The sequence below is a fragment of the Lycium ferocissimum genome, chromosome 10 (assembly GCF_029784015.1).
Source record: "Lycium ferocissimum isolate CSIRO_LF1 chromosome 10, AGI_CSIRO_Lferr_CH_V1, whole genome shotgun sequence".
NCBI lineage: Eukaryota > Viridiplantae > Streptophyta > Magnoliopsida > Solanales > Solanaceae > Lycium > Lycium ferocissimum.
The window spans coordinates 53,267,528-53,279,470 of NC_081351.1; the positions used below are offsets into that span (position 1 = coordinate 53,267,528).

The 11,943-nt window shown below is 34.5% G+C and overlaps 1 protein-coding gene across 2 annotated transcripts; it reads left to right on the top strand.

The window, feature by feature from the left end:
* The first annotated feature begins 3,372 nt into the window (after nucleotides 1–3,372).
* LOC132034285 (immune-associated nucleotide-binding protein 9-like) lies at nucleotides 3,373–10,899 on the top strand. Of its 2 annotated transcripts, none has more exons than XM_059424587.1 (6): nucleotides 3,373–3,530; nucleotides 7,366–7,591; nucleotides 8,285–8,562; nucleotides 9,417–9,581; nucleotides 9,665–9,799; nucleotides 10,512–10,899. In XM_059424587.1, exons 2-6 carry the CDS (start codon nucleotides 7,366–7,368, stop codon nucleotides 10,722–10,724), a joined length of 1,017 nt encoding a protein of 338 aa, XP_059280570.1. In that variant the 5' UTR covers nucleotides 3,373–3,530; the 3' UTR covers nucleotides 10,725–10,899. The 2 variants fall into 2 exon arrangements, with proteins under 2 accessions (XP_059280570.1, XP_059280569.1); XM_059424586.1 differs by having other exon boundaries at nucleotides 3,374–3,530; nucleotides 7,361–7,591.
* The last annotated feature ends 1,044 nt before the right edge of the window (nucleotides 10,900–11,943 follow it).

An 11,943-nucleotide genomic window follows, 5' to 3' on the forward strand; every position in this document is an offset into this window, starting at 1 on the left:
TGGAGCAACATAATAGTGGAAGCAGATTCTCTATTGTTGATTCAAGCTATTCAAAGGAAAATCAAATCCCCTTGGAACATCAGCCCAATAGTGAATTGGATACAGAGGCTGTTAAACCATCATCAGATACAAACAAAACACTGTTTAAGAGAGGCAAATCAAGTCACAGACAAGCTTGCCCAACTGAGCCACAATACCAATGACACCACGGTCTTCAGCAGCTTTCAGGAGTTACCTAAATTTGTGAGAGGCATCATCAACATAGATAGATGGGGGCTGCCAAACATTAGAAGCAAACCTCAAAATAAAGATTCATTCTATTTCGACCCCCATGAACTATTGTAGCTTAATAGTGTAGGGTAGGATGCATTAGTAGAACTATTGTAATACAGTTTCCATTCAACACTAACTAAAAATAAGTGAGGGGTGGAAACTATACATAGGCAGCATGCATCATTTAGTATTCATATAGGTATATAGTTTTTTTTTTTTTTGTATAGAAGAATCATGCATCATTTAGTGCACATAGGCTTTGTACATAAGCATGCATAAAGCTGGAAATGTCCAGTTTCATACTGTTAGGGGTAAGGTTTAAGTCCCCCCCTCATTGTACTTTATTTTGCAATTAATAAAATACCACCCAGGATCTGATTTTGTCTCCCAAAAAAAAAAAAAATACCAAGCTAAAGAATGCAAATTCTACACAGTTCAAAAGATTCATTTCTTGCAACTCAACAACTGTAAAATTTTCACTCTTTCAGCTCCTTTATATTTGTTGTATGTAACAGTTTTTTAAAGGCTTAATGGATATGCAGCCCCTAAACTTGCCCCTTTTTTTTCCCTTCATTTTGGCACCTCAACTAAGTGTTGTTCTTATTGAACCCCTGAATTTAGCCTCAAATATGTCTATCAAATACAATCCAACTTACATAGTAACATATATGGTGAGTTTTATTTTCTTTAGCCTTGGTCGTGAATGTCAATCGCATCCTACGTGAAAAATTCAACCAATTAAAACCCTCCACGCATTTTAATAATACTTCAGACATTAAGTTTTGGTTTTGGTATTTTAGTTTTCAGTTTTGGTTTCCAGTTTTGATTTCTCATTTTTCAGTTTTTGATTTTCCAGTTCTAGTTTTCAATTTTTATTTTCCAGTTTTGATTTCTTAATTTTCATTTTTTGATTTTCCATTTCTAGTTTTCAATTTTTTTTTCCAGTTTTGGGTATTTGTTTTCCAGTTTTGGTTTCTTATTTTTCAGTTTTTATTTTAAGTGTTGTTATTTAAGTGGTGGTTCTTCACTTGTATAAAACAGTAGCACACTTATCTGATGTGTATAATTAAAATGGGTGGGGTGTTTTAATTGGTTGAATTTTTCATGTAGGATGCGATTGACATTCACGCGCAAGGCTAAAGAAAATGAAACTCACCATATATGTTACTATAAGTTAGATTGTGTTTGATACACAATTGCGCCAAATTAGATGTTCACCGTAAAAATAACACTTAAGTTAAAAAAAAAAAAGTTTAGGGGCTTTGGGCCCGTGCTAGCACCAGCCAATACTCCATCTAGTTTTCCTATAATTTTGATAGTTACTTACTATTTATACGGGGCTACAAGCAGACTGCTGTTCAACATGTCTGCTTCAGCCCTCAAGGGTAATTTGGGTATTCTTGAATTATTGGTGCTTTAAAGAAACTGTGCTAGATTGCTTTGTAGAAGTACTTTTGCACTCTTGGACAAAAAACCCAACCCATGTTGGATTTATTACTTGTGTTTGTCAAAAGTTGTACTTCAGCTTTTTGATATGCGTGGGTCCCATTAGCTTTTCATATATGAATTTTGCATTTTTTGGAGTTATCCTTTAAATCTGTGGGTCCCATTACAATAATACACAACTTACACTTTCAGTAATATTATCTTGATTGATTAAATTTTTATAATTAAAAAATATGTTATTGTTATCAAATTTCATCGTAAATTTTGAAAAGTACCTCTATATCAATTAGTGTCTTGGGAGTTTTAGGTAAATAACGATAAAGTTACTTATATTTAGATTTCAGTTTATTCTTAAAATTGCTGAAAATATTAATATAGTGAAATATGTTTTTCAAGGGATAATATAATTAATTTTAAATAATATCATATGTAGGAGAACCTATAACTTGCCAACATTAGCTAAAAGATTAAAAAATCACACTCAAAATTTATGATTCTATAATATTAAATATAGCTTGTTTTATTATTGTCAATCCAAGATTCATTAAAAAGTTAACCATCAATTTTAATACTTTTATCTGTGTTTAGGCCCGTGCACAACACGGGGTTTTGTTTCTAGTATAAGTAGAAGCGCTTTTATAATTAAATTGCGAAATTGATTATTTACAATTATTATTTTAATGGTAGATGCATTAATTAAATATTGAGTTCTCCATCTTTCGTTTTCAATTTATGTAACTAGATTTCGAATTTTGATTTTCATTAATAAAATTGAAGTACCGAGTAAGAGTAATTCTAATTTTTTATTTATATTAAAGCCTTTTATTCCATTAATCGAATTCTTTCATTCTTTTGAAGTTATTAATAAATAACAAATATAATTATTTACTAACTAGTAACTATTTACTTTTCTATTCCACAAATGACATCGTGTGTGTATATATATATATAAGTAAGCCTAATAAGATAAACTAAAAAAAGAGAATATAAAAAAAATTAATCAATATCTACAGTGAAGAGGAGATCACCAATCTAGAGAGTAAAATGCATTTTTTTCATCTATAAACTTACAAGTCAATATGAATAGAATGGAGAAAATGTCTTTATAGAATACCATTGAATAAAAACTTGTTTGGTTCTTTTAGCAAAGTTAGAGAGGAAAAATACTCCTCCCCTCTCAATTTATCAGGAAAAAATGACACTTTTTAATATTTGGTAAAAGTTAATTTTAATTTTATTTTTTTATTCTTAATGAATAAATTTTTAGCAACGAATTTTTTTATAATTTATTTCAGACCATTAATTTCAATTTTTTTTTTATTTGTTAAATTTCATGGGTAGTTAAAAACCTCATATAAAATGACTAGGGAGTAACTTTATCAAAAAAGGAAAAGAAAAAAGAACACTCCTATTTATGGTGTAGTTGAGTAGTTCTACTGTGTATATATTTTGAGGGTGTTTACACTGTGGCTTATTTTAAGTGCTTGTCGGCTCTTAAGATTTTTTTACTTTTTGTGATGTTTGAAAAAAATAAAAAATACTTTTAAGTACTGATTTTTAAGCCCAAAAAATATATAAATAAGTCAAAAGTCAAAAATTTAATATTATGTGACAGGTACTTTTAAAAAGCCAATCCAAACACTGTTTACAAGTATTCCTTCACTTGTTGGTAATTACTTGTTACTTGTGGATTAAGGCATAGAGTTATCCTACACTTTGTCTCTTTGCTTTAAAACTTTAATTATTAGGTTATTCTCTTTTTATTCTGAACATCAGCTTCTTGCTTCTCTCTCGATCAAGCGACTCTCAAGGTAATTACCAAAATGTAATCATTTTGTTTTTGTTGAGAAAGATTTCCTTTTTCCACATAGGGTTTTTTTTTTTTTTCTCTATGAAAAGGGAAAATTGGGTGAAAGTCATGAAATTGATCGAATTGGGTGTATTCAACTGATAATATAGGGTTCTTTCTTAACCTTATTAGGTTGAGTAAAAATGTTTATTTTTAATTGGAACTTGTTTCATGTTTTGAAGTATACAAAGTTTGATCATAGTTATGGTATGTGGAAAGATGATAACTGATTTGGTAGTTTCTCAATTCTACTTGCAAAAACACACCCTTTTGTGTGCTGTTTTAGACAAAATTCAATTTGTAGTTATTATTTTTGTGGGGTGGGTTACTGGTGTTGTTTATTACTCCCTCTGTCCCAATTTAATTGTCTTACCCCCTGTTTGGATGGTGGTTTCCCGTGGTTCATTAATGTATGGTTTTCTATGAAATCATATTTGTTTCCGTTGTTCTTAATATTATGTGGCATGATGTTGTAAACCCGTAGTTCATCCCATGGTTATATAACCATGAAAAGTCCCAATTTTTGTAACCATGAATTTGGTAGTTTTTTCGTGGTTACGTATTTCATTTCTCCATTATACCCCACCCTCCACCATCCACCCCACCCCACCCCCACGCTACCACTCACCCCAACCCCACTCCTCTGCCACCCACCCCCACTACCCCAACCACCACCCACTACCCCTCACCACCGCCCAACTCCACCCCACAACCACTCACCCCCACCCTACCACCCACTACCCCCACCCTCATCCCACAACCACCCACCTCACACCACCCACCCTTCCACCACGCCCAACCACTACCCCCCACCACCACCACCCATCCCCACCCCTCTGCCACCCCCACCCACTACCCCCACCCTAATCCCACAACCCCCTACCCCACACCCCCCCCCCCCCCCCCCCCCCCCTCCACCACCCCCACCCACTACCTACTTATTTTTTAAAGTTCATATTTTATTCTTTACCTGAGTTTTATTAATATATATATAAACTAATTTCTAATTAAGAGTTAAGGGTATTTTAGTAAACTTACAAGTTATTATATAGTACCATACAGTCAAGCCAAACAATACAAATGTTATTAAACTACAACAAACGATACAGTCTATTAAAACATTGTGTTCATTAATACAGTACAATACAATACAACACCATACCATACTGTACATTAATGAACCACGGGAAACAGCGATCCAAACAGAGGGTTAGTTTGACTGGGCACAAAGTTTAGGAATAAAAACAGATTTTTGAATCTTGTGGTCCAAAAAGACTAGATGGTCATGTGGCAGTAGTTGTATATTGACTATTGACTGTTTACTTGGATTGCAGTAACTAATGCTGTTAATCTATTTATATTTATAATGGTGGTGTTTGGGCCAACTTGTGTGCACCCTACCTCCCACCAAAACAAGAAACTTGGTAACTCTGCTCACAAGGCTTCCAAAACAAGAAACTTGGTAACTCTGCTCACAAGCCTTCCAAAACAAGAAACTTGGTAACTCTTCTCACAAGGCTTAGGCAAATAGGAAGATCACCTAGCGTTTTCTGTCTTTTGGCATTTGAAGTGTGGTCTCAGAGGCTTTCACCCATTTCATTGGCCACTGGGCCACACTTTGTTGCTAGTCTTGTCTTATTTTTTAGTGTAATAACCTGTTGTTGATGTTGAGGTCTTGGGACTTTAGAGAATTTGCATTCAAGCCTTACCCTCTCTCAATCAAGCTATACTGAAATCTGTGTCTCACCAGTAAGGATGATTTGTTGAACCATTCTTAGTCATATGTTGTACTCTTTTTATCTTTTTTCTAAACAGAGAAGCTTTCATTCAAGATTTCTGTGGCTCTTTACAGATTCTATCTGCATTGTAAGATATCTGATGCAGATATTAATAGTCAAAAGGTTTTCAAACAAGTGGATTATGTTTTAGAGGTCATTAGGTGATTGATTGGGCTTAATTGTAGGGTTGTTAGGTGGTATTCTTAAGACTTTCTTCTTTTACTTTGTTATAGAGTTCAATTTCATGCCGTTAGTTTGCTTGTGGCATTGGCGGAACATGCCTCAAACTCTTTCTAGATCTAATAATCTCGAGCTTATACAAACACCAAAAAGACCTAAAAAATAGTTAGTGATCTTATAACTATTGCATGGAAACCTGAATAGTCCCTTAAACTGTTTGTTTTCTCATTCTTGTACTTTGTTACCTCTTTTCGTCCATGAACCATGCTGAAACTATTTTAGTTACGGAAAAGGGCCTAAAATACCCTCGAACTATTAAAAATGGTGCAAAAATACCCTCCATCCACCTTTCAGCCTCCAAATACCCTTACCATCCACCTATTGGGTCTAAAATACCCTTATTGCTAACAGAAGCTTTTCATTAAACACGTGGCAATTTTTTATTGGTTGGCTTATAAAATTAACTAAACTAATTAGCTTTTATTAATGTTGACCGGATGACCCAAGTCCCCCACGCCCCCAACCCCCAACCTGACCCGCCCCCTTTCCATTTAATACAAAACAAAACCCTTCAACCCATTTAATAGAAAACGAATTGAACTTGTTCGAGACTGGACTTGTGTAGTCTTGTGAGTAAAGATTGAACTTCTTCTATGGCATACAATCCTAAAAAAGGAAACAAAATTAAGTTTTCAAGACTAACATTTCACATGAAAATTTAAAACTTTTAACCAAATACAGAGATTTCAAAAGATAATAATTTTTTTTTCATCACACAAATTAACTACACCACGTCATGAAGCTCACGGCCAGAAATTAAATGAAACATGAAAATTTAAAACTTTTAACCAAATACAGAGATTTCAAAAGATAATAAATTTTTTTTCATCACACAAATTAACTACACCGCGTCATGAAGCTCACGGCCAGAAATTAAATGAAACATGAAAATTTAAAACTTTTAACCAAATACAGAGATTTCAAAAGATAATAATTTTTTTTTCATCACACAAATTAACTACACCACGTCATGAAGCTCACGGCCAGAAATTAAATGAAAGAAGAGGGTATATATTTGAGAAGGGTTGTAAATAAATACCTGGTACTTGTAAAATTTTCTTGACTTTCCCTTTTGCAATCTTCACAGTGAATGGAAATTTAAAACACCAAACGTCTGTAGAAACTAACAAGAAAATTAAATAATTCTAAAAACCTTAACAAGAACACAAAGAAGAAGGTGGCGGCTGTTCTTTTAATGAAATGGGTTGAAGGGTGCGGCTGTTCTTTTAATGAAATGAAATGGGTTGAAGGGTTTTGTTTTGTATTAAATGGAAAGGGGGCGGGTCGGGTTGGGGGTTGGGGGCGTGGGGGACTTGGGTCATCCGGTCAACATTAATAAAAGCTAATTAGTTTAGTTAATTTTATAAGCCAACCAATAAAAACTTGCCACGTGTTTAATGAAATAGGTCTGTTAGCAATAAGGGTATTTTAGACCCAATAGGTGGATGGTAAGGGTATTTGGAGGCTGAAAGGTGGATGGAGGGTATTTTTGCACCATTTTTAATAGTTCGAGGGTATTTTAGGCCCTTTTCCGTTTTAGTTATACATAATTTGTTTCACTTTCATAAGAAAAACAGGCTAGCTTTTGACAACAGTTTACTTCCTTTCAAAATCCATTATGGAATTATCTTTATCCAGGTTTTAGATTTGCTTTGAGAAAGTTTGTTTTGTTGATAATGATTATATCATATAGCTGAACAGCAGCATCTTTTGGCCCTACTATTTCACCATTACTCCAATTGCTCCTTCATTTAATGTTTTTTGATTCAATAAGATAAGATGGGTGGAAGCGCAATAAGTGAGGATTGGGAATTCACTACAAATGGAGCTCGGACACTGGTTCTGGTTGGGCGTACAGGTAATGGTAAAAGTGCCACAGGAAATAGCATTCTTGGAAGAAAGGCCTTCAAGTCTATGTCTAGCTCGGCTGGTGTTACAAGTACTTGTGAGCAACAGAGGACTGTACTAGAAGATGACCAAATACTTGACGTGATTGATACGCCTGGTATATGATACATAGCCTTTCTTTTCCTTCTTTGCTGCAATAAGCTATATTAGTCAAATTAGTATTATAAATATAGTATGTAATAATTGATAAGAGTTTAAATAAGCCACACACTACTCTGTCCGATGCTTATAACTAATGAATTTTAGAAGAATTAATTTGTCGTTTATTAAAAGTGGAATTTTATGCACATTTATTTACAAAATGTTAGTATCTATGTTTGACTGATATGTAGAGTACTTTTATATACGGTGATATGCTTTGGCGTGTTCTTATGAAATATAATGCTGAAATAAATCAATCCAAATTTAGCACACATAAAAAGGGAACATGAAAGAGCTTTCTAAGCATTTAGAATTTGTATTTGTGTAATCTGGGGATTGTGAGGATATGTTGTTTTGTTGAAGTATGTAAACTAATTGATAGAAGTGCCCTTCATAAATTACTTGGAGGACAATTTCTCTGTTTTCCTTCATTGCTCATATGCTATTAATTGTTCCGGAGTTATCTAAAGAGACTGATAAAGCATGCTACAACAGAATTGCAAAAAGAACATGTTAACATATGGAACAATTGTGCCTCAACACTATAAGTTTCCCCATATGTAGAAAACATGAATTTGCTCTGTATCGGATCTTGATCTGTTTTTTGACTACATAAAGTCGAAAATAGCTGACTTTATCAGATTTGCAGGATTGTTTGATTTTTCTGTTGAACCTGAATTTGTTGGAAATGAAATTGTTAAATGCATCAACATGGCCAAGGATGGGATTCATGCTGTTCTTGTAGTTCTGTCTGTGCGAACTCGCTTTTCAAGAGAAGAACAAGCAGCAGTCCAGAGTCTGAGGGAGTTCTTTGGGAGCAAAATTAGTGATTACATGATTTTGGTTTTCACCGGTGGGGATGATCTTGAAGACAATGATGAAACTCTGGATGATTACTTAGGTCGTGACTGCCCCGTGCCTTTAAAGGTATTGAAAAAAATCTCATACTTACAACCTAACTTTCAGTAAGCTAATTGATTTTATTTGTAAATGTATTTTTATTTAGAAAATCTTCTGTTCAAAAGGTTCCATCTTTTTTTATTCTTCAAAAGTTTTGGAGATTTTCACCCATTGATAGATAAAACTCTGGTGGGGAAGAATGTGCTTTGCCTTGCTAGACAATAACTTACAAAACCTAGTCATATATAAGGCTCAGAAACATTAGCTTGTGGGATGAATCTAGTACATGTGAGGAAAAAAATGCTAAAGAGAAAGTGTTTTTCTTTTTGGGGGTGGGTAGAAGCAAGAACTGATAGTAACATTGCTCTCTGAGGTTGGATGGTAAAAGGAAAAACATTAAGATTCATCTCACTAGATTTTTGACCATATAACCAAAAAAGGAAAAAAAAAAAAAAAAAAAAAAACAAAGGAAAAGGAGACAGGAAAGAAGTTCTACTAAATAGAGCTAGGTACATTGATATCCCTGATCAGTTATTCATTTCTCTTTTCAAAGTTTTGAGATTAAAGAAGATAGTTTTGAAATCTAGCAAAATCAGCACCAGTTAATAGTTTTATGTTGCAGGCAGGCGTTGAAGGGGAAGGACAAGAAAATGGGGAGAAAAATAACAATGAATCTTGAACTTTTGAAATCGACACAAAATTGTTTTCTTTTTTAATTTAAAAAAAGTGAGGAAAAAGAATTTTTCTACTAATAGAGCTAGATTTGTAGTTAAAATTCAATCATCAAACTTCAGTTGGCTTTATAGGTTATTGTTTTCCCTCTTCAAACTTGTGTGAGTATGAGATATTTTCAACTTAAAGTATTTCCTCTGATGATCTAGAATACCCTCACGATGTGTGGAAATAGGCGAGTGCTCTTTGATAACAAGACTAAAGATCCTTTGAAGAAAGCCGACCAATTGAAACAACTACTTTTCCTGGTAAATGTGGTTGTAGAGAATAATGGTGGAAAACCATATACAGATGACTTATTCAAGGAATTAAAGGTATGTATTTTCAACAATTCAATTGTCCTCTGTACTTATCCAGCAATTGGGCTTACTTGTTGATTGTAATGTTTCATTTATAGAAAGGAGCCATCAAACTTCATAACCAGGCAACTGAGGTTAATTCCTTGGTGGGATATTCTAAGCAAGAGATACTAGAGTTGACGGAGCAAATGCAAAAGTCGTACGAAGAGCAACTGAAGCGAATAACTGAAGTGGTATGTTTGATCTTTATTGAACATTTTCGCTACTACTAGAAATGAATTCATCAGTCATTTATCAACTTGTATATCATATTGCCAAATGATGCCTCTGCTAATTATGCAATAAATTTTTACTACTAGCAAGGAATTGAGCTAGTGGCTATCTTCCACTGCTTTTGTTTAGAATAACAAGATTCCTTAGTTCTACTATGTTTCGTCGAGGAAGTTCTTAATTGGCAGTTTGGCACTGCTCCTCCACTGGGAAATCATGGTAGATATTAGACTTGGCCAAAGGCGCCGTAGAAACAAGCTTGACTGATTTTCCTTAGCTTTCTAGATTTCATGTTTCTGGACTTCTCTTGGCATGTTTGGAACATCATATACCGAGCAGTGATAATAGTACCCTGTCCCCCAAAGTAGATGATTTTATTCACTCAACAAGGGTCAAATTGCAAATTTTGTTTTATTTTTGTAAATGAATTAATTCAATTTCGTGAAAAGAAAATATAGATGTAGTAACTACTTTTCCAATCATGCTAATAAACGTAGCTATGGAATGATAATGATGGTAAAGAGTTTTTGAAAAGTTGAACACAAAGACAACTCTGTTGAAGTGTATGCAGTATTTTGGTGCCAAGTACGATGTAGTCTATGAATTAGATGTGCGATCTTATAACGAGATAGTGCCTTTGGGCTTTCTATTTGACTATTGTTACATCTTTGACAGGTTGAGTCAAAGCTGAAGGAGACCACACATAGGCTTGAAGAGCAATTGGCGAAAGAGCAAGCTGCTCGGTTGAAGGCTGAACTAAGTGCAAAAGAAGCGCAGAAGAAATCGGATGACGAGATTCGCAAGTTGAGAGAATACCTGGAGAGAGCTCAGAAGGAGACTGAAGAGCTCCGAGGTCGTTCAGAGCGTAGCGGGTGTAATATTCTGTGACAAAGTTATCGATATGTAAATACTTTGGAAGAATCTGCCTGCCGCTAAAGTGAATTTACTCTTGCTTCGACTCTTTTACACCCCCTTCTATTATGCAGAAGAGATTGATGTGTTGGTAATATATTGCGATATAACATCTCGATAATGTTAAATATTCAATTGTGTCTTGGAGCAATGGTAAAGTTGTCTCCGTGTGACCTTTAGGTTACAGGTTCTAGCTGTGGACTGCACTGATGATTGCATCAGGGTAGGTTGCCTATATCACACCCCTTGGGTACGGCCCTTCTCCGGGCCTTGCGTGAGCGCGGGATGTTTCATGCATAGGGCAGCTCCCCCCTCCCCCTCTCTCTGTTTTATGGTCATGACTAGCAATCAGAATTCAGAACAAGCTGAAGGATCAAGGAATCTAAGAGAGAGAAATTGTATCCACTAGCAGCAAGTGGACTCTACTTGGATGAATGATGATATTAGCTTTTGGTTTCTGCCTTGTGTTCTGATTGTCGTGGTGGTTGTTGGTGCAGCTCTCTGGTGTAGTTACTAGGATGTTATGGTTTTTTTTACCTTCTGTTATTGCATTGTCTATTGTTTTAACCAGCTCGGTGTAGCTGGTTAATTCGTATGATAAGTTACTGTTATCTTCCCAAAAGAGAGATTTTGTAGGTCTCTAATGCCCAACCAAAGGTCCTTGTATATGTGCTACTGCTTGGTTAGTTAAGGTCTTGATACTATCCGGCTTGTGGAAGACACGGATTCGAACAACAAATACGCGGAAATAAAGATAACGAAGAAATCAAGGGATGAGAAGTGAAGAATTTGGGATGAGAAGAAGAGGGATAGAAGCAAGATCCAATTAGTAAAGGAATTATAGGCAAATCTAGATATATTAAACTCAAACTCTCCTAATCGATTCCTACTAATCAATCTATACTATTTGAATTCAATTTAAGAGTCAATCAAATGAATCCACAAATGAACAACTCTCATATGAAATGAAAAAAGAGTTCAATAGCCAAAAATGGAATCCATCATTGTTGACATTCAATTTTGTCCCGCCTTTCTTCCAAAATATTTATTTGTGCTTCTAATATTTTGACAACTTAAGAACAATTATTTATATTTTATTAGAGTTATTAGCTTTCTATTAAAATCGTCGTTTCTCACTATCCAACTGTCATTAGCTATTATCATTTTTATTACCGTTATTATTATCATTATTATT

What these genes read in the sequence shown, in the direction of transcription:
- LOC132034285 (XM_059424587.1), top strand. Translation starts at nt 7,366, where the DNA reads ATGGGTGGAAGCGCAATAAGTGAGGATTGGGAATTCACTACAAATGGA. An exon ending in TGACGTGATTGATACGCCTG is followed by an intron (nt 7,592 to 8,284) that starts GTATATGATACA and finishes TCAGATTTGCAG; the next exon opens with GATTGTTTGATTTTTCTGTT. An exon ending in TGAAGCGAATAACTGAAGTG is followed by an intron (nt 9,800 to 10,511) that starts GTATGTTTGATC and finishes CATCTTTGACAG; the next exon opens with GTTGAGTCAAAGCTGAAGGA.